Raw genomic sequence first — 22,950 nt, 5'->3', positions numbered from 1 at the left:
GTGGCTCCTGAATTGTGCCCAGCCAGACTGCGGCACCACTCTCTCCCCTCTCCCCTCCCACCTTCCACTCTCTCCCCTCTCCCCTCCAGCCCTCTCCCCTCTCCCCTCCTGCCCTCTATCCTCTGCCCTCACATCCCCAACGCGTGGGAAAACAAGTACTTTGCATGAATTAGAATCTTGAGGATGGGATGTCTGAAAAGCATATTACAGTTGTGTTGTATATGCCCTTTTCCCCCCTTTTTCGTCCAATTTAACATCTTTTATTTTCCTTAATACACATGTGGGTTTTATTTATTCTACTGTCTTCCCACGTACCTGCCTGCCCCAAATTACTTCCTCTCTGTTCTCCTGCTACTGACCCTCTCCATAAGATTCCTCTTTCACGCTTCCTAAGATCTACTAACTCCACATCCTCACATCCTGCCTCCTCAGCAGATCATCCCACACCTCACCCCAGTTCACCGTCCTCCATCAGAATCGGTAAACCCTTTCACAAACCTACTGATTGCAATAATCAAGTCCAACATTTCTATACATTGTGACCAAACTATAAATGTCTTAATAGCAACTAACTGCTCATAGGTGGTACACTGTTTACACTGGGATCTGTTAACACTGTCCTTCCCCACAAGAGAGGGGTCCTGGAACCCCACAGGTGCACTATAAGCCTATGGGTGAAGACGGTAACACCTCGGACCCACAGAGCTAAAAGGATCATGAAAAGACAGGGGAAGAAACTGCCCCAACAAACCAAGATACCACATTATTAGACTCCATGGCCAGCACAGCGCAAAAAATGCCAGAGAGGTGACCAGGAAGTACATCGTGATTAAGATAAGAGCAAATACAGGCAGCAAAAGACCATTTCGACACAGAGCTACCTAAACAAACACAGGAAGCACAAGATGACCTCAACAGGGAGACAGAGGATCTAAAGGAAAGCAAAAACACCTGGACAGAAGCGCAGGGGGCAGCTGGGTTTGCCATACCCCAAAACAGGGAGACACCAGGGCGTCCTTCAAAGGTGAACAGCCAAACCGTTAGGTCCCAGAGAAGCCCATGAGCCTTAGGGTCACACACTGAAACTGACCATCTGCCGTTCTCAAGAGGAAAAACTGCAGACAGGAAGGACAGGTCAGTGGCGGTTAGGGGCAAGGGAGGGCCAGGCATGGAAGGTGGACGGGACTGCAGAAGGGAAGCACGAGGAAGACCTTCATGGTGACAGGACAGCTCTGCTGTCCATTTGGGTGCTGGGTCAAACCCAGGGCTTCACGCATGGCAAGCACCCCTCTACCACTGAGCCATGCACCCTGCCCGCTCATCTCTCGATTGTGACAAAATGAACCCAATCTATGCAATCGTAAACTTTACGTTCCCACACATACAAGAAGTAAAGCTGAAGGAATCTGAACAGACCCAGGGCTATTCCTCCATCACCCCCTGGAGGTGGTCTGCTCCAGGCCATGTCAGACCAGGTCATCTGGAACAACCAGGAGAGGGTCCAGGAGGCCTGGCTACACCTCCTCGTGGTTTGGTATCAACCTGTAATGCTTTTACAAAGAAAGAGCTTCATACTCAGCTTTCTTTCCTAAAAAACTTTTTTGGTTGTAGGTGGACATAGCACCTTCACTTCACTGGTTTCTATGATGCTGAAGATGGAACCCAGGGCCTCCCCTGCGCTAGGCAAGCACTCTGCCACTGAGCCCCAGCCCTATTTCACAGCTTTCTCTGGTGGCCAACCTGGGTAACAGGAAGTGGAGCTTCAGTGTGACCATGGCTTGCGCTACCTGTCAGAAACCCTGGCACTTCCAGAAGAACCAGCAGTCTCCTGAGAAGTCAGAGGTGGTCAGTGGCTGTCTGGCCATGCTGACGTCTCTGGTTCAAGGCCAGCGGTGGGCCTACAGGAAAAGCCAGGTGGGAAATGCAATTGCTGGGTCACAGGCATGGTGTCAACACAGAAGGCAGGACATGATGGGCAAGCAGCCAGTGGAGGGGAACAGGCTAGAGGACACCTAATGGGAAATGAGCCACTGGGATGGGTCTCTGAGGGTTCCCAAGCCACAAGAGCAGAGCACTCACTGGGCCACTGCTGGACTGTGAATTCCAGAGGGAAGCAGTGGAGCCGGACACCGTGGGCCGCATGGATGACCAGTTGGAGAGCAGTCTTGGCTTCAGTGTCAGGCTGTGCCATGTTGCTCTCAACAGGGCCAAGAAATGGAACTGCCAGCCCTTTCTCTGGACGGTGCTTCTGAAGAAGTTCCAGGGGCCCAGGTGAACCTCAAGTGAAGAAGGCGTGGGAACCTCTGTGCCAGGCTGTGCCTGGGCCTGCAGGTATCTCAAGCCCTCTGGTGCACCCTCCTCACGGCCTCCCACCATCTGCTACCTCATTCCCAGCTGGTATCTGAGCTGACGTTGCAGCCCACGTGCAGCCTCTCTGTCCTCAAGTTCCCAAACAAATAAGACACAAACACAGCAGACAATGCCACGATGGTGCAGACACAAACACGCAGACAATGCCACGACCCCCCCCACCCTGGCTGGTGCCCCTGCACCCAGGCTGCACCCTCACCCGCACCCTTACAACCCCTCCCACCCAGCCCTGCATTCCACCCACAGCCCACCTGGCGCTGGGAGGCTCCACAGCCTCGTCCCACTCAAGTGCGCCCACCTCTCCCGCCACCTGCTCTGGACCTCCAGCGTCTCCACGGTTCCCGCCGCACAGGTTCCTGGTAAGCAGCTGCCTTTCTTGGCCATCCCCAGGCCCAGCTCAAGTGGCCCCCCTCGGCTCTGCCACAGCTCTGGTACCACCAGCAGACACGCTTTTGCTGGCACGCTGTCTCTCTGTTAGACCATCTTGAAGCGGGATGTTTTGGGCTTAACTCTGTATTCCTGGTGACCGAGCAACACCTCACCCACGGATACTGGAGAATATAGATAACGCAGGCCTGCCCCAGCTCCTCTGCCTCTCCTCTTTAAGAGCTACTTGGTGCGCCAGTTCTCTCCACAGCTATGTCAACATTCCAATACTTGAAGCTCCTGGACCTGCTCATTCTGAGCGGTCATGCCTTTGACGGGCCACAGCTCAGACACACAAATCAGCCCACAAGGGCTTTCAGCCTCAGACTGAGCTGAGACTAGAGTGTGTGGAGTCTCAACGGATGGCTCTCATGTCGCTAAACCCATTAACCTGGGAAACCTTGCGGGGACCTGAGGGGGCAGCCGACACCGGCTCCTTGCCTTTCTTGGTGCCAGGCTGCTCTTGCCGTGGAGCACGCACCCGCAGCGCCAGCCCTTCCCACGCAGCCCTCAGAGGTCCCTCACACCCGCAACGCTGTGCGGCACCATGAGGTTTCAGAGCAGCTCATCACTCAGGACCCCAGCTGCCTGGTCTGGCTACTTCCTACACGTGGCGTTCCGTACCTGCCATTTTTCAGCTAAAAATCATGTTTTCAAGGTTTATCCATGACCTTTTTTAAAACAGCATTTCTTCGGTGGAGAATTTGAACAGAAAACTGAGCAGAACACCATGGAACCTCCAGGCATCTGCCACCCAGCCTCGGCACACTCTCCAGCCCCTACCCACAACTGCTGAACTCTGGGCTTGCTGGACCTATGGGCAGACACCCCACTGCTGCCTGCAACCTCAGCAAGGACACAAGGTGGGGCAGCTGCATGGATGCTGGTCTTCCAACAGGTGTCTTCTCCTAGTGGCCACCTCCACCCACCTTTTCACTTAAAAAAGGTACTAGATGAGGCACTGGTCCTAATAAAAGTGCTCAAGAGGAAAAACACAAGTAGTGTCATGAACTAAACCTCAGACAGAATTCTCCAGATGCCAAAATCCAAAGCAATCAGAAACTTGATGAACACCCTGGTGCCTTCTGACAGCCGAATGCACACGGGGGCTGCTCACTACTGTTGCTTTCCCTGTCGCCAGGGAAGGGACGGGAGGTCATGACAGGGAAGTCATGACAGGAAAGGGACGGGAGGTTACAACAAGGGTGTTTTGCTTCTGTTTTTTTCAGCATGCACTTTTCTAAAAATTACAAACCAGGGAGCACTTCAAGATGTCTAGACGAGGGCTAAAAACAGAAGCCATCTCATACCGAGAAGAGCCTAAGAACCTGAGAAGCAGAATGCAGGGCTTCCTTCCTGTCAGGCTTAGGAGGGTTGCAGAAAGGCAGCCCCCCCACACCTACACACACACACACACACACACACACACACACACACACACAGCAGGGAGGCGGGGCAGGGAGGGGAGGGAGACGGGAGGAGGCAGGGCTGAGCAGGCGGGGTAAGCTTACCCGTCTGTGCGCTACCAGGAGGCAGTTGGAGTGCTCGTGCTCACAGGCAATCTCGTAGTCGGGGATCAGACCCACCAACTCGCGGACGAAGCGTACCACCTCCTCGTGCCAGGGTACGTTGGCCATGGTGAGACTGCTGGCCGCGCTCTCTCCACAGTAGGTGACACCCTGCGGGTCACAACAGAGGTAGTCACACATCCCCCTGAGCTGGCCAGCCACCCCAGCAAACATTTTAAAGAGAAGAAAGTGACAAAGGTCGCACAAGGGGGGGACGAAGATAGCAGCTGATGTCCCCAGCCACCGTCCCACATCTGCCTCCGTGGAGCCCTCCAACCACATGCACCTGAGCACCACCCCAGGCTGGAGCTATGGCCCCAGTGCAGGGGCACAAGGGCTCAGGAGACCAGCGGGCTCCCGGGTATTGCCATCTCGCCAAGCTGGCGACCCTGCTGGGTTCACAAAATCTGACCACTTCAGCGACTGAAGACAACGGCAAAGAACTCACGAAGCACACAGAAGTGCCTTTTCAACATCTGGGGATGGCGCTCGGCCTTAGGGACCCGCTGGAAAGAGAGAGCACCGCCTGAGTTTTTTATCCTTATGTAGGGGACACAGAAAGGGAAGTTCCGTGGAATTTTCTTTCCAAAAAAGGTCAGGGGCAGTATTACAAAGAACCAAAAGGCAACCCACTCCACTGGGTAAGGCCCACTCCCACAGCCGGGCTCCTCTGCTGAGCGGAGATGGGGAGGCCAGTCTCCACAGTCCCATCGCTTGAAGCTGGGCCCTCAGCTTCTGCGGCAGCCCCAGACACCGGGGAACGGGGTGAGTGTCCCATTTCCAGGATGACCCAGCCGCATGCTTCCTGCATTCCTTGTGAAGTCCCAACAGGGAAGTGCCACTCCTTAGGAATCATCCTCTAAGGAGTGCACACTGTGTCGCATTTTGACGTGAGCATACAAAGAGAAGCACGCGGGACCACCCGTCCCTGACACACCCCACGCCGTTCACCGCCTTGCTTGCACCTGGAACTAGCTTCCAACTCTCCTGAACTCTGCCAAGCAGCCAGGCACACGGACTCCAAGGCTTCACAGCCACACCCTCTGTTGGGGAGGTTCCATGACAACTCACAACTAACTTTCTCATAATAGGAGACATCTTGCTGGGAGTGGTGGTGCATACCTATAATCCCAGTGGCTCAGCAGGCTGAGGCAGGAAGATCACAAGTTCAAAGCCAGCCTCAGCAATGGTGAGGCACTGAGCAACTCAGTGAGACCCTGTCTCTAAATAAAATACAAAATAGAGCCGGGGATGGGGCTCAGTGGTCGAGGGCCCCTGAGTTCAATCTCTGGTACCACCTCCCCCTCAAAAAAAGAGACAGCTTAATTGTGCAGGCTCTTCAAATATCCCCAAATCAAAATTTCTTGCCAACTGGTCTGAACGTTCTCTAGACAGGCCTGCACCAGGTGGTTCTCAACAACGAAAGCAGATGTGTGTGGCACTCAAAGTCTGTCTCCTGCACACACCATGAACAGACATCAGACACAGGCAGCCACAAGTAGGCAGCAGGAGACAGCCTAATGTCAGAGGACTCCAGAGCGACCCACCCCGACAGTAGAGTGGGCACAAGTCACTGGGCAGCCAGGTCACCCTGGCTGGCACACTTCAGTGAGAGGGCCCCTAGCACGCAGAAGCCACCACGAGGCCAGAGCTCAGGTGAGGGGGCCCCTAGCACGCAGAAGCCACCACAACCCAGCTTCCACACTGCACACAGGAAAGCCCTGGCCGCGGTGAGTCAGAATGCCTAAACTGAGTGTGCCTTTTACATGAACAAGAAAAGACAAATAATAATACAGTTCAAAATATCAAGAAAATAAGGGTCTGGAAGGGATGAGAGCAGGGAGCATGGTGGTTCATTATGGGGCTGGGGCTGCTCGCAGTCCTTCCCCTAAAGAGCACCTTCCTGTCCAGTCTTCCTTCAGGCCTGACAAAGGCCTTCTGGTAAGCAGTGTGGAAGCCTCCTAGGCACCAAGGCCAATGCTCACGCTGGGCAGAAAGCTGGGCAGAGCAGCACAAGAACCTGGGAAGAAAACGATCTCTGCGCCCACCACCTGGGGTTCCCCAGCTTCCTCTGCCTCTGCTCCATTTGCTGGTCTGCAGGGAGCTTGGGCCTGACGTCCTCCACCACAGCAACCCTGAAATGCTCAGCACTGCCTCATGTCCTGGCTGGCTGCCACCCTTCTCTCCATCACCACTCCTCTCCCCACCTGCCCCTGAGCAAGTCTCCTTCTCCAACTCCAGACCAAGCCCAAGAAGCAAGGGAGCACCTGAGGTCCTCCAGAGGCCCAGCTGCTCACCTAGATCTAGGCCGTGCTCTAAGCACCAGCCTGCTGCAGGAGAGGAACCCGTGGGGTCCTTCTGCTGACTGCGTGCCAAGGCTGTCCTGGGACTCACGATCTGAGGAGAGAACAGGGTCTCGGCAGCTCAAGCATTTGACATTCTACTCACACCAACCAGATGTCAAAAAGTTCCTAACACTGTTTTCATTTCCTATAATTTGACAACAAAAGAAATATTTACCTAGTGAGTTTTTAGTGTTTTTTTCCAGCAATATACCCCAAGCATGCCGCTCCTTAATTTAAAAATGCTTCAACAGCTCCCACCACAACCGAGCCTAGCTTCTTGGCGGGACCCACGGGGTCTCTCCCTCATCCTCGGAGACCTGCACAGCACGCTGGCAACTGCACACACGCATCTTTGGAGCCAGGCTGCCCTCGGCTCTGTCAGACTCTCCACCCCATTGCCCCACCTAGGCACAGGCCACAGGTGTGGGGGTGTCTGGCTGAGCTCCCACAGCAGGGCTGGCCTGCTCTTCCACCGCCATCCACCCCAGGAGATCAGGCCACATTCCACAACAGTGAACTGCAGAACTCTGCACCAACCCACGCAGGCACTGCCACCCAGGGGCACAGTGGCTCCGCCACTGCCGCTGTGCAGAGCAGAGGCTGGGGCTTTGCCAAGACGGCCATTCTGCAAGGCCTGGCTACAACAGTGCCAATGACAGGAGTTGGAAACCGCCCGCCACCAACCAGCGCTGAGTACGTGCTGTTCTCAAGGTGCAAGCAGGGCAGAGACGGCTGTGCCTTGTTCACGGGTACCTAACGGGCAGGTGAGCTTGTCTCACAAACAAGTAGGCAAAAAGTGGTAGTTAAGATCCTCAGGCCAGCAAGTGAAGGCCTATGTAATGCACATGAAGCTAAAATAATGCTAATTTACAGAGAATATAACAGAAATATTTTACGAGATTGGCAATGAAAGAAAAGAAGAAATCAATGTAATAAAGAAATAGCATCTTTTGATTTAGTTTAGTAAATGTGTCTAAGAGAAAAAGATCTCAATGCTTACTGAATCCAGGTGGGGTTACTTTTGAATTCTCAATGGAGCCCCTTGGATAGCGACAGTCATTCTCTCTGTAGTACTGAAGAAGCACAGGTGGAGACAGGCGGCTGTCTGAGGCTACCCTGGTGCACCCCCTTCCCCAGGGCAGCTGCCTGGGCAGACCACACACCCTAGGAGGCCCACCGAGACCTCCTCCACCCGGGGTTACTGCTGTGGCTACACAACCACAGCAGGACAGTCTGCTGTCCTCGGGGTGACAAGTTGAGAAGAGAGCATAAGGTCCTTGTTAGCATCTGGATGGTCATCTTAAGTGACAGCTGCCATTTTAAGGAAAAAATACTGCTTTCCAGTCCAAGGGCCTTTCTGAGAAAGGCTCACCACCCCCTCATACCAACCCCACCCTTAACAGCGGGCATTAGGACCCGCCCGGCTCTAATCCCCAAGCCTCCCCCATAAAAGCCCCAAACCCCAAGCCTGTGTTGCCCCTCTCAGTCTATGGAGAGAGGGCCTCTATTGGTCAGTTCTGGCAATAAACTCTTGTGTCTATCTCTGCCTGGTCTCCATCTTTCATATCTTGTTCTCCCATTTCCCGGTCCTCACTTTCCTTAGAGAGAGAGAGAGAGAGAGAGAGAGAGAGAGAACGAACCCAGTGAGCAGGAAGTCAGCAACAGGGTCCACCACACAGGTCGGCGCCTGGTGGTGAAACCTTGAAGAGGGAGTGCCCATGCGACTGGGCTCACTAGTCAGCGATCTCTAGGTGGCTCAATTCAGTATTCTGAATACGCACATGTGTAGACCTCTACTTCTAAGTCACAAAAATTTAGACTAAGATACGGGTGAGGGGTACCAACAGTACTGCTGGCTCTTCCACGACTAACCAACCTCAGGGGCCCTGATGTGACCTGGAGGTAGCACTAAATTTGAACTCCAAACCCCCTGGGGCTCAGCAAGGGACTAGAGAGGCCCCTCTAGCAGGAACCTCCACGTTCTTGCCCAGCCTGGCCTGTCACTGAGGGAGAGGCCTCCTCTGTCCTTCAGACCCAGTGCTGCCCACGGGAACTTGGGAGGTCCCCAGCACTCAATCCTGCCCTCGGCTTCCTGTAGACCTGAGGGACAGCTGTGCTCTCCAAAATCACTTTTCCTGACACTTTTGTTTCCAAGCACTTATCTCTGATGGGGGAGAGGGTCTCTTAGCCCACCATGTTGCCAGGTCTCATCAAATGCTTCCTGGAGAGAACTTATTATTTAAAAAACTTACACTTTGAAAATTTAAATGTCAACAGAAAACGAGAGAAAAGATGCCTTCTTAGCATCTCAGACCTGAAGTGCTTTGTCCTCCTCAATAGGAAAGCATGAATTCTCCACTCACTAACTTACTAATTTCATCTCAGTCTTTCTTCCCCCAGTTTGGCAGTGCTGGTGATCAAGCCCAGGGCCTCGAGAGTTTACTACTGAACTACATCCCAGCTGCATTTCCTTTGCTTTCTTTTCCTTTTTGTTGTTGCTTTTTGGCGTGTGGTACTACAGGTAGAACCCAGGGCTTTGGGCATGCTTGGGCATGCTGGCAAGCTACAAGCTATCACAGAGAGCTACACCCCACCCAGTCTGTTTTACTTTTATTTTGAGACAGGGTCTGGCCCCATCATCTAGTTGGCCTCCCATTTGCAATTCTCCTGTCTTGACCTCCAGGGTGACTGGGGTTGCAGGCATGCACCACTGAAACCGCTCCACTTCAGACATTTGAATTATAAAAGCAATGCATGCTTGTCTCCAGGGACCAGGCACCTGACAACCAGAATACTGGTGCCTGAGGCCCCCGAGGCCTGATAGGCTAGCCAGGGACACCCTCTCTCTACTTATGACCCAAAATGTTCCTACATTGTATTTCAGTATTAACAACATTTAAACTGTGGCTGGATCACACATTTCTCTACGAGTTTTACTTCTGTGGATTTTGTCTGTTCCTAAGATATTCATTTGGCAAGCAACACAGGGTGCTGACTTTTTAGATCCCCGGTGGCAGTTGAAAAGAGCCCTCAGACCAGCCACCTACTTCTGCAACAAGTCTAGAGTGCTTCACAATAAAGCTCATTACCAAGTTACTGCGTGAGCTCACCAGGCTGCCACTTCATTCCTCAGCTTAATGTCACTCTGCATTAGGTGCATTAGGTCATCCCCTCCCTTGCAGTGCAGGCTCACTGAGAACAGGAGAGGGTCTTCCTGAGAGCTCTCATCCCTGCACAGGGCCAAGCTCTCCCACTCGCTGCATGAGCACCGCTATTGGAGCTTCAGGTCCCTGACTGTCCCCTACCAGGAGCCCGGTGAGACGAGTCATGCTTAGCAGGCAGGCCTACCTTCACTTCAATGAAGTCAGGGCTCCCCAAGGACACGAGCTCGGCATAGGCCTGGAGTTCATCCACATTCCAAGACTTCACAAGCGTCAGCCGGTAGACAGTGCGCTGCTGCTGAAATAGAACAGCCAACTCTACTTTAATTATGGTGGTGGTCACATGGTGACCCAAGAGGAGTCTCCAGCTTCCCAGCCCCTGGACAACCCCAGATGAGAGAGGCTCAGCGTAGGCTCATGTACCATAAGCTATATTTTGGGTACAAATGGAAAAAAAATCCCCAATGAAGTAAGATCCTCGTGGGCCTAAGAAAAGGCACTGCTACTCAAGAGTGTCTGTTCTCTCTTCATAACACCTAACACTATGTGAGGTACCCCAAGGTTCCTGGGCACACATAGCATATTAGATTCAGTAAGAAATATCAAGCTGCCAAAACCTTTATGCTGTAGGAAATTAATGCAAATAACCTGTGGGCTTTCAGACAATGATCACACTCAAATTGTTAATGACAAGAATGGTCACTCTTGTCCAGTCCTCTCTCCTGCTCTCTCATCTTTCAATAACCTCTTGGCATTACTTGTTGGAAGAAGAGGCATACCTACAGATGTCAATGTCGTCGTTTGTTTACAGTATGTCCCAAAGAGACATGGTTCTCCAAAAGCAACCAGACAAGAGCCATTAGGCCTCAAGAAGCTTAGACACTGCAAGGTGTCTTCGTGAGGCACGCCCCTGATCTGAGGAGTGGGTGGGGGTGGGGAGCAGCGCCCCCACCCTGAGGTCTGAGGCCAGCCTGGACAACTTAGGGAGATCCCACCTCAAAATACAGTAAAAAGGGCTGGAGAAGTAGCAGAGTGGCACAGTGCCTGCCTCGAGTGCACGATGCCCTAAGTGTGTGTGTCTCTCTCTCTCTCTCTCACACACACACACAAACACACACACCAAGGTTTGTACCCTTTAACTCTGCAGCTCCCCTTCTAGAACTTGAAACAATTAAAGATTCAAAGATTTATTGAAAAATCTCAAAACAACATTACTGATAACTTAAAATCTATAAAGTGTACTCTTCCCTTGAGTGGAGGCAGGACCTGCGACTTGAGGAAACAGTGAGCCACAAGCAGGACACCAACCTCTTCCCCGTCCCTGCTAAACACTTTGTGACTAGGAGGAAATGCATGAGCCCTTCACAGGAGATCTCGGCAGGCACATCCCACCCACCACGGGAGAGAGTGGCCGGCGCTCTCCCAGATTCCTTCCACAGGAATGCTAAGCTTCAAGGAAAAAACAAACCAATCTCGGCTGCACTTCCATATGCAAAGATCTTAGTGATAGTTTAGCAAATAAAACTTAGCACTGTGTTAAAACTTCTCAGAATGCAGATGACTACATGGGAATACAATTCATCACACTAACAGTTAAGCACAGAAAAAAAAACTCACAGATACCTAAGGCATGGGATAGAGTTTAAAGGCTCAGCCCTGATTTAAAAAAAAAAAAAAAAAAAAACCAGGATACACAAATAAAAACCCATTAAAAAACACCCTTAACATAAGGAAAAGTACTTTGTAATCAATGGTCCAAGTAATTCTTAGTGGTTAAAAAAAGGACACTCCCATTTAGTCGGACTAACAGAAGAATGTCCACTCTTACTTCTGTGTCAGCGTGTCCCTGCAAGTTATAATCCAAGCAAGATAGCCAGACAGGACTTACTGGAGAGCACATAAAAATAATTAACCGTAAATAATGTAATTGGCTTCTGGGAACCCCAAGACCATCAAGTGAAAAATCAGATTAGAATTGAGACAGCAGTCGTTTACAAAATGAAAATCAACAGCTTTCCCACCAGAGAGCCACAGGCCAGATGGATTCTGGAACCAGGGAGAACCTCACCACAGCCGTAAATGTGGTGTGTCTTTATTATTCTCTTTGTTCTCAGCTCCTACCTGTGCACAATGGAAGGTTTGAGACAAAATTAAAAGTGTTAATGCACACAGCACTTAGAACCAAGTGGCAGCAGCAGTAATAGCTATACATGCCAGGAACGACCAACCAGGAAACAGAAGGCAAAGAAGAACCTACCTACACTGGACACTTCTTGAAAGCCTGGAGATCATTTAGTGAGATAACATGCAGAAAAGGAAACAAACTATCTGACCCCTACCAGAGGTCCCACTGGGCTGGCGAATGTGAGGGGACTCTGAAGGGGGTCCTCAATTTCCTGGAGCAGGCACCTGGCCCAGCAGGCCCACAACCAGGACAGAGCCAGCCACCAGCAAGCTCACCTGCTGAGTCTGCTGTGCTTGGCCAGAAACAGAGTGGGTTGGTGTCCTATTCACTCTGCAGATGTGCTACGAGGCAGAGAGCTGGATGCGACACCCACACCAGGTATCCACAGCAGGCTCATCTCACTGTGCCAGGCCCAGACATCAAACACGAACGTATGGTTGAGGGGCTGTCATGAAACACCATCCCCAGATGGCCTCTTCTTCCCCTGGTCACTATTCTGCTACCCAAAGACATCCCATGTCCTGACTTTTACACTGCAGTTCAGTTTTTTTGCCTGTGAATGGAACCGCAGATTCTGAGTACCTGCATGACCCTCCGCGTTGCTGCATGGTGAGGCTCATTCTATTTGTTATCAGTATTCCACTGTGCACAGCCCGATTCAGAGTAGTCTCAAATGCCACGTGTAGCTAGTGACTCCTGGAGACATACTACTTTCCTAATGCCGAATCTTCCCAATCAATGCCACTTGTTTAGGTCCTTTAAATTTTCTCAAGAACATTATATTGTTTTCATTATCTTTTTCTTTTTATATTCTAGTTAATATATTTTTGATGCTTTGTTAAAGTGGTATCTTTTAATTTTTCCTTTTTTAACTAATATTTAAGACACTTTTATTATTGGCATATAAAAATATCGTTGAATTCTATAAACTAATTCTGTATCAAATGAGTTTGTAAAATGTACTTATTAATTATAGTCACTAAAATAATTTATAGATTTATGGGAAAATTTCCCACACAGGTTATATTAAAATTTCATATGCAGGTTGAACATAATAATCTGAAAATCCCAAATCCTCCAAGATGCAGAACACTTTGAGTGCTGATAATAGCACAAGTGGAAAATTCCACACCTCAGGGTCAAAATACAGGTGTAATAAAGGTACTGTACACAGAAGCCTTTAGGATATTTAGGTGCTAGTAAAACACAAACGGACCTCGTGCTCAGACGGGGGCCCCATCCTCAAGGACACTCTGTCCATCCACATAAATATTCCCAAATCTGAAAAGCCCACAACACTGTGGTTCCAAGCATTTTGGCTGAGGAATCTGAGACCTGCCCGCAGGATGGCGGCTTCCTTTCCAATCCCACTGTCTATCCCCTGTGCTCAGCATGCCGGGTGGAGCAGAAGAGTTGACGCTGGGCATCCTGTGTCCCTGGATGCTCAAGTTTTAGGTGCTTATTGACAGTGACGTCCTTCTGTAGCGATATTTTGTTAGATTCTCCCCATGAACAGGTGCTGAATTCTACTGAATCACTCTTCTGTATCTATTCAATTTATCCTGCTATCTTTCTTTTTTATTGTAAGTCAAGTTGATTTCTAAATATAAAACAAAATTCACATTCTTAGAACACAGCCATTTTGTCATGGTTTTCTGTATTGATGTATTTAGCCTCTGTGTTTACAGGTAAAGCCCCTTTTTTCTTATTCATGTTATGATTCAGTGTTGCGGTTATTCTGGGTTGCAGAAGTGAGCTGGCCTTGGAACGGCTTAAACCTGCGTTCCGTGTGGTTCATCAGGGAGAAAACGTGTTGTTCCAACAAGTGGCTGCGAATGGAATATCAATTCCAGGCTGCACTCGCGGTGGAGCTGGAGGAAGCACTCCTTATGGCCAAAGAGTGTGAGTGAGAAGCTGCTGACTCCCCTCTAATCAGCCAAAGGGGCCCTTTAGACCTCCATCAATGACTACAAACGCAGATCAGAGAACAGGAACAGGAGGGGCAGGACCTGAGCGCACGGGCCGGGAGAGTGAGCTGGCCCCAGGAGGAGGCCGCAGCAGGAGGCAGCCCCACATCTCTGCCCAGAGAGGACTGTTTCTGTGTCTTGGACTTTCTGAAGTCTCCACAGTGTGGCCAGGATTAGCATCTACGTTTCTGGTGTGTTTCTGGTGTGCAGCCTTGAATTGCATTCCATTTGCAGCATTTGTCTTGCTTGCTCTTCTCTGCGCTCCCTGGACCTGCGGGCATCAGGCACTAACTAGGGAAGCTCTGCAGCTGCTCTCCAAGTACTGGTCCTGCTCCTCTCTCCCCTGCGGCTCACCTTCACAGTGTCCCGCAGTCTAGACATTCTGCTCTGTGTTTTCTGCCCCGTCCCCTCTGCTTCTCAGTTTGGGGTATTTCTGTCAGTAAACCTGCAAACCCAAAGCCTGTCCCTAGAGAGACTACTCATCAGCCTGCCAAAGGTATTCAAGTGTCTGTCACACTGTTTTGGTGTTGAGTGTTTCCTTCTTACTCTTCCTCAGAATTTCGACCTCTGCTTCTCATCAGCCTGCATTCTTGCAGGCCTTCTGTTTTCCTCCAAAGCTCACGGCATGCTGACCACAGCTGTCTTTCACCAGCTCCTGATTGGGGGTGGGGGGTGTGAGTCCAGCACTTCTGCAAACCTGACCTTGGCTCTGATGCACTTCTGGCCACCCACACTGTCCCTGCCTTTCACTGTGCCCTGGAACGAAGGCCTACCATGCTGAGGGGAAGGAGCAGCAGGGAGCGGGCCGTCAGCCAGTGCTGACCCAGCTCTCGTGCTGCAGGTCAGGACCTGGGAGGCGGGAACATTCCATGGCCGTAATCAGAAGTAAGAAGGTCATGGGACACTATGTGTGAACTGCTGAAAGAAAACGCTGTCAATTGAGGAGTCTGTGTCTGGCAAACTGTCCTTCAAAAATAAGACGAGGGCTGGGGCTGGGGCTCAGTGGTAGAGCACTCGCCTAGCAAGTGCAAGGTGCTGGGTTTGATCCTCAGCACCGGATAAAAATAAATAAATAAAATAAAGGTATTGTGTCCAACTACATAAAGAAAAATATGTAAAGAAAAAAATTTTAAAAAAGAAACAAGTTTCAATAAATTAAACAATGTTAAAATCATTTTTTTAAAAACTTTCGAACTACACTGATACAAAGCTAGAAATTGGTAACAGAAGGAAAAGTAGAAAATTCATAAATAAGTGGCAATTAAACTAAAATTACTTCACTACCAAGAGAAAGACTGACAAACTAGTAGCAGCTAGGATGCAAATAATTGGAACACACATACACATACACACACACACACACACACACACACTGCTGCTGGGAACATGAATTCAGGTGCCACCTTAGGAATTAGTGATCTGTGAAGAGGGGCAAACAACAGCAGTCTTACTCCTAGACGGGCAGCCAATATAAATTCCTCCCAACAGCCAACGCTGTAGAGAAAGCCAAGCTTGTCAGTCATTCCATGGATAAACTGAGGACATACGTAACTGGAACACAGCCGCACAATACCATGGGCGAAACTTAAGAGATGTGCATAGGGAAAAACGTGTAAATATTCAAGGAAGCAAACGCTATGATTCCGTTTGACAAGCTCCCAAGCAGGCAAAGCTACCTTGTGGTGTGAGGAAAGCCGTGACTGTCACTAGAGAGAAGACGGGGCCGATGACCAGGACTTTGGAGGTGCTATTGCTATCCTACGAGTGTTTTGCTGGCTGTGTTCACTCTATGACAATCCACCAAGCCATCCACGTAAGATCTGTGCACTGTCCTGTGTCTGAATGCTCTGATAACAAAGCCCACTCGGAATAAGGACAAGACAAGAAAGGTACCCTGTGGGTTTCCAGCTGTCCCTGGTGCAGCCCGCAGAGATCTTTGTGGTGAGGAAGCATGTCTGCTCCCTGACTTAGAAGACCCAGCAGCACCTTACCAACAGATCCTCCAGCAGTGACGGAGCCCCACCCCAACCTGTGGCAAGCCGCAGCTGCTCACCCCTCCCTGGTGCCTGCACATCCTAACAGGAGGTCCAAGTGCACACTGTTCCCATTAGGGTTCTGAGGCTCCACATTAGGCCGCGTTCCTGCTGCACATCCTGCGTGAGGCTGTTTATTCCAGGTCTACCTCTCTTAATTTCAATGATTTATCTTGACAGTTGCAATTCAAGACAAACTAGTTGAGGCTGTGTCAAAACAAGATTAAATGGTCTCCTAAAATATAGTACTGGCTTACTAGTAATCACAGAAATGCAAATTGAAGCACTAATGAGGTGCCGTTTTGGCTTATCAGATGGCAAAGACTTTTTTAAATAGCAGTATTTGACACTGCCTTGAGTTTAGCACGACAGGCACACTCATGCACTGAGGATGGGTGTACAAGTTAGCACAAACATTTTGGAAATTAATATGGCAACAAGATTAAAGAATCTGAAAAAAAAATATTCAAATCTGTTGACCCAGTAACTGCATTTCTAAAATTCAGCCTATAGAGATCATAAAAATTGTAGGCTGACATTGGTAAGCAAGAATGTCATTCCAGCTCTATTTATAATTCTGAGCACAACAAACCCTCGGGGTGCTCAGTCCCAGAAGAGGACCACACTGAAGACATTCCCAGCAGAGCTCTGGAGCCAGCGTGTGGGGAGCGCACAGAAACAGCAGCAGAGCCCAGCACGGTGGCTCCAGGGCAGGGAGCAGGTGCCATGGGAGCTGGCCTCTGGCCATGGTCCTCTAACCACACCCGAATGTTGACAGCAGTGACTTTTATGTTGAAATTTTTAAGAGCTAAAAACAAAACTTACGTGCAGCAAAGCACTGAAGACATAAATACACACAGAAAGGGGGGCTTAGGGAGAAACACAGCAAGTGTGGCTCAGAACACACAAACACACCTTTTAACACTCCTGACTCCTAAGGGGAGATCCCAGCAGCCTGACCTCAGCTGTCCATCCAAAGGGTACCGACTGGCTCAAAGGCCAGGAATGTAGTAAAGGAGCAGAAAGACCTCCACGGGTTCAGCAGAGCCTGGGAAGATAGGCACGCAGTGTGGCCATTGGCACCTGCGAGCTGCTCTCCCGGCAGCCACACCAGCAAGGCGACCTGTTCGAGGAGGCAGGAACAGGTGCAGGGGGCTGGGGTCGAGATGCAGGAAGAGGCCGGCAGCTCCAGCAACAGGATGACCAAGAAAGAGACTAGGCCAGGGCAGCAGCAGAATCCCACTGCGGGCGGGCGCACCAGGAGCACCGGGTGCACCAGGAGCATCGGGTGAGGGGCTTGGCAGGGCTACCAGCTCTGGGAAATAATCTCGAAGTTCATCAAAAAAGGAATATTACAAAAAACACTGTGCTCACAAACTGGACAACACCAATAAAAGACAAAAACCAACACACTCCTTGCAGACAAACCACCAAAATGAACATAAGAGGAAACACATAATCTGAACAGGCATGCGTTTGTCATGAACACTGAATCAATAGTTAGTAACTTCCCACAGCAGGGAGCAGCAGGCTCTGGTGGGTTGACTGCTAAGCTCTACCAACTACTGAAGGACGATGCCAATCCACCACCATCTCGTCCACAAAGTGAAAGCAGAAGGAGGACTACTCAACATAGTCTTCAGACAACATCACCCTAATACCAAAGCCAGATAAAGGCATTTCAAAAAAGAAAATCAGAGATCAAACTCTTTCATAACATAGATTTTAAAACCCTTAACAAAATATTACCAAATAAAATCCAACAACGTATGAAAACAATTATAAGCCTGATGACCAGCTGGGGACTACTTCAGGTGTGCAAGGCTAGTTCAACGAAAAACACATTTGAGGGCTGAGGCTGCAGCTCAGTGGCAGAGCATTTGCCTAGCATGTGTGAGGCACTGGGTTCAATCCTTAGCACCCCATAAAAATAAACAAAACAAAGGCATTCTGTCTATCTACAACTACAAAAAAAATTTTTTTTAATACATTTGACATCATTTGTCAATAGGTTAGTGTGGAAAAATAATGAGCATATCAATTAATGCGGAAAAGCATTTGATAAAAGACAATACCTATTCAGGACAAAATTCTTAGCACACATGGAAAATCCGTAGAAAACCTACAACTAGGGGCTGGGGATGTGGCTCAAGTGGTAGCGCGCTCACCTGGTATGCGTGCGGCCCGGGTTCGATTCTCAGCACCACGTACAAACAAAGATGTTGTGTCCGCTGATAACTAAAAAATAAATATTAAAATTCTTTCTCCCTCTCTCACTCTCTCTTTAAAAAAAAAAAAAAGAAAAAAGAAAAAAAAAGAAAAAGAAAACCTACAACTAGTACTAAACTTAATGGAATGAAAAACCGAATACTTCCTCCCTAAGACTAGGAATAAGCAAGGATGTGCCTTCTTTTCTCTTCTACTGAACATGCAGTAAGACAAGAAAAGGAAATCAAAGATATAATGACTGTACAAAAAGAAAACTGTCTTTTATGTTGTCTATCTAGGAAATTCCCCAAAATGGACAAATCAACTCCCAGAACGAATAAGCAAGTATGATAATGTTGAGATGCAAGATTGATACATAAGGCGATTTGCTTTCTAATACGACACCAGTGAACACTTACAACTTGAAACAAATAAAAGAAATCCAAGAAAAGCTAAATAAATGGAGAGAAGATGGATGGGAGACTCAATACTGTTAAGATGTCATTTTTTCGGGGCTGGGGATGTGGCTCAAGTGGTGGCGCGCTTGCCTGGCATGCGTGCGGCCCGGGTTCGATTCTCAGCACCACGTACAAACAAAGATGTTGTGTCCGCCGATAACTAAAAAATAAATATCAAAAAGTTCTCTCTCTCTCTCTCTCCTCTCTCACTCTCTCTTAAAAAAAAAAAATTTAAAAAAAAAAAAAAAGATGTCATTTTCCCCCCACTTGATCTATAAATTCAGCTCAATCTCAACCAAAATCCCCGGAAGCTATTTTATAGATGATGGGAAACTGATTCTAACGTTCATATTGAAATGAAAAAGACTTACAAATGCCAACACGAGGTTAAAGAAGAGCCGCGTTGGAGGACTCACAGTGCCGACCTTAAGACTTATTGTAAAGCCACAGTAACTAGGACTGTAAGCTCCTGGAGGCAACAGACAACCGAGTAATGGAGATTGGGCTCACAGGAGAGTATAGCCAACTGACCTTTTCACAAAGAAGCAAAGACACTCAATATAGACAGGAATACCTTTTTTTTTAAATGGTGCTAGGAAAATAAGATGTCATGTTAAAAAGATAAAAACTTCCACAGAACCTATACTCTCACAAAAGTCAACTGAAAAAGGATTACAGACCTAAATACAAAATGCAAACCTATAAAACTTCTAGAAGAAAACAAAAGAAAATCCGTGTGACCTTGAGTTTGGTTGTGAGCTTATAACGGCAGACTTAAAGCACAATCCAACTTGTGTTCTAAAGGAGGAGAACACTGGTAGGGAATGAAAGGCAAGCCAGACTCAGGGAAGACACTTGGAAAACACCTACTTAAGAAAGCTCTTTTTGAAACTCAGCCCAACAAAGAAATGGACAACTGATCTAAGCAGGCAGCATCAGAAAAAAGATATGAGTGACAAGTGAGTGTGTGAAAAGATGCACTGACACTTGCCATCAGAGAACTGCAACTTAAAACAACGAGACACCACTGAGGCCCAGACAGCCAACGCCAGCCAGCGGGTGCCCTGCCCTGCTAGGGAACACGAGGCACGGAGCTGGCCACACCATTCCTGGGCTTCCCTCAAAGGACTGAAGACGTGTGACCAGAGATGTGACTGCTCCCTTGGTATTCACCCAACTAAATTTGAAAATTTATAGTCACCCAAAAATCTGCACTTTTCATAAGAAGCTTTCTTCATAATCACCATCATCTGTCAAGAGCCAGCATAACCTCCAATGGACAGTGAAATATTCATACAATAAGGTATTACTTAGCAATAAAATTTTAAAATGGAGGAAACTTAGATGAATATATTCACATTAAAAAGCCGGTCTGAAAAGGCCACAAACCGTGTCATCCAATTACACAACATTCTGGGAAACACAAAACTATAGAGATGGTCAGAGCAGTGGTGGCTGCCAGGGACTGGGGGAGGTGGGGAGGCTGTGCAGGAGGAGCACAGGAGATTCTTACATGGTAAAACTGCTCTGCGTGACGCTGTCAGAAGGGACATGCAACACCGTGAAAACCAGAACACAGAACCCAAAGTATGAGACAGAGCGCAGGGTAGACGGGCTTGGCTCTGCCCCCCGACTGCCAACAACCACACAAAACCCATCAACTCAGAAGACAGCAGCAAACCCCAAGAGCCTCCACACTGCTCAGAACTGTCCTGGTATCAAGCACAGAAGTCTGAGGAACTGCCCAGCCAGGAGACACCTGGGGAGTCCAGCCTACAAAAAGAACTGGCTTCCTGGGTGGAAAATGTAGGACCCTGGCCCACAAACAGGCCACCAGCAGACCTAAGGGAAGACCTAAAGAGAAGGACAGGTGACAGGCCTGACGCATAAGGAGGCTCCAATGGCCCGGGGTGCCGAGGCACTGGGAAGGGTGTGCCTGGGAACTCCGTACCATCTAATTTTTCTGCAAATCAAAAACTGCTCTAAAATAGAAGTTTATTAAAAATAAAAGTGTGCTCAACGTTTTTATCAACAGACAGAAGTCAATCAGGAAATGGCTAAATAAATGACAGATCTCTAGGAAAGGTGTAAAGAATGAGGTCAAATTATTTGCATGCAAACAAAAAGGTAAAAATGCATTGTTAAAATCGACTTGGGGCTGGGGTTGTGGCTCAGAGATAGAGTACATGCCTAGCAGTGTGAGGCACTGGGTTCAACCCTCAAAACCACATAATAATATTGTGTCCATCCACAACTAAAAAAATATTAAAAAAAAAACCTGTAGGAAGTTTGAATCTGACCTGCATTTCTCTGAATTCAGTACATTTTGATTCAAACCCAACAGTTAAAAAAATTCTAAAGAGAAGCCAGGTGGGCGTTTTGATCACCAGGAGGAAAAGAACTCCACATCTCTAGCAGAGTTCAATCTCTAGTCCTTCAATCACTATCCTCAGTCCCACGACCTTCAAAAATCACCAGGATCACCTCTGCCTTCGACCTGGGAAAGACAGGAAAGATGCACTGCAGCTGTGACGGGGTACAGAGGCAGGAGGGGACCTGCCACCTCAGGGTGCTCGGCAGTCTCGGCATCCACCAGATAATCTCCAAGTACGAAAAACGGGAAGACGCAGTAGTGCATCACAGGTCAGAAGAGTGGAGAAAGAAACATGCCTCCGAGTCACCGCCAGGGTGAGGCCTCCTGCGCCTATCACGTGGTCCATGCTGGGGTTCAACACAGGCCAAATGACAGTGGGGAGAAAACAACTTCAAATAGAGAAAAACACCTCCCCGGAAAGAAAGACTGATATTGGTAGAGAGAAAGCTAGTGAGCTCCAAAACTTGCGATATCTGTGTGGCTTAACATTTCTAACTGTCTCAGGCAAAGCACCCCCACAACCACCACCCCCCACACACGGCTAGATAAAGGAGGGGTGCAAATGGCTGGACACAGGCAGCACTGACTTCAATCCGGGGCCTCCCATGGAAGGACTGATGACATTGTCTTCATTCCGACATTGTCTTCATTCCTGCGAGGACAGGGTTTCTGCCACATCCACGGCTTCTTACGGCCCACCAATTTCAGGAAACGACCTCTCCACACTGTCACAAGTCACCCAGAGCCCAGACGGCTTCTACCACCTTCACTTCCCAAATGCTCTCATAGAGCAGAAGAAATAAGTTTCTGATCATTCTCTTTAATTTCCCTTTCCTCTCAAACTGTTTTCAGAAATCAAACATAATGGTTCTTTTATAAGAGTTCAGTTCTAGTCTCCAAATTGGCAACAGCTACACAAAATTTCTAAAATAAGGCTTGAGATGAATGACCTTGAATTTAGAATAAATTAAAGAGGAAGATCTACTACATGTCAAGAAAATAAACCTGCACTGTCTCTCAGGGTGGGGGCTAAGACTTCTTTGACATCCACTCACAGCAATGCATCTCAATTAGTTTAATCCCAGATCACTATTTGTAAGTATGAAAACCTTCCTTCAATGCTACAGTAGCCCCCTTATCTGCAGGGGATACAACCCAAGATGCCCAGCAGGTGTCTGAACCCTGAAGAGTTACGGAAAATAATAATCCTACAAAACAGCCCCCAAGAAAAGCAGAGACCCAATGCAGCTGGAAGGAGGGAGAGAAACTAGCCCAACATTAAGCTTCCAGTAGATCCTCTGCTGAAGGAAGGAGGGGAATACTGAAAGTTAAGCTCTGGCCTCTGACCTCCCCACTGCAAATTAGTCCTAAAAGGACACACAGTAGATACTCAACAATGGGCCCAGAAGTCAGGAGGCAAATATTCAAATACCCGTTCCTCAGAACCTCTCTGTCAATGACTTCAACTTTCCACAGCTGCCCTCCAGAGGTAAAAGGCTTGACCTACATAGCTAGCCCCTGACTATCCAAATGGCATACCCACAGTTCCAATGATGAAACCATCCTAACTGTACCCTAAAAACAAAACCTCCTCTGTAACCGATGGCCATTTCTTGCATTCAGGAAATGAGCCCAACAGCGCCCAAGTCTGCACAGAATAAACAGCTTCCCTTAACCTGTTGAGGGCTGCACCCATCATCTTGGCTTACAAACCACAAACATGCTGTTTACTCCTATGCCCACATACACAAATATAGTGGGGCCTTTCCCGCCTTCATGAAGCACTTAATAAGCACTGTTAATAACTTTTGCAACATGAGATCCAACAGCCCTTCTTGAGCATTTCACAGATAAA

General features: G+C 48.7%; 1 protein-coding gene across 3 annotated transcripts in view; it reads right to left on the bottom strand.

The window, feature by feature from the left end:
- Positions 1–22,950, bottom strand: part of LOC143384769 (S-adenosyl-L-methionine-dependent tRNA 4-demethylwyosine synthase TYW1-like) — a 121,378-nt gene that overhangs the window by 25,857 nt on the left and 72,571 nt on the right. For 2 of the 3 annotated variants that reach the window (XM_076839889.2, XM_076839887.2), the window contains exons 14-15: positions 10,058–10,168; positions 4,308–4,475 (exon numbers count right to left, since the gene is read on the bottom strand). In XM_076839889.2, coding sequence (XP_076696004.2) covers positions 4,308–4,475; positions 10,058–10,168 — 279 coding nt within the window. The remainder of the gene's footprint in view (positions 1–4,307; positions 4,476–10,057; positions 10,169–22,950) is intronic. The other variant, XM_076839888.2, reaches the window with a different exon arrangement.

The sequence above is a fragment of the Callospermophilus lateralis genome, chromosome 19 (assembly GCF_048772815.1).
Source record: "Callospermophilus lateralis isolate mCalLat2 chromosome 19, mCalLat2.hap1, whole genome shotgun sequence".
Classification (NCBI taxonomy): Eukaryota; Metazoa; Chordata; class Mammalia; order Rodentia; family Sciuridae; genus Callospermophilus; species Callospermophilus lateralis.
This window is presented reverse-complemented; position numbering and strand designations above follow the sequence as displayed.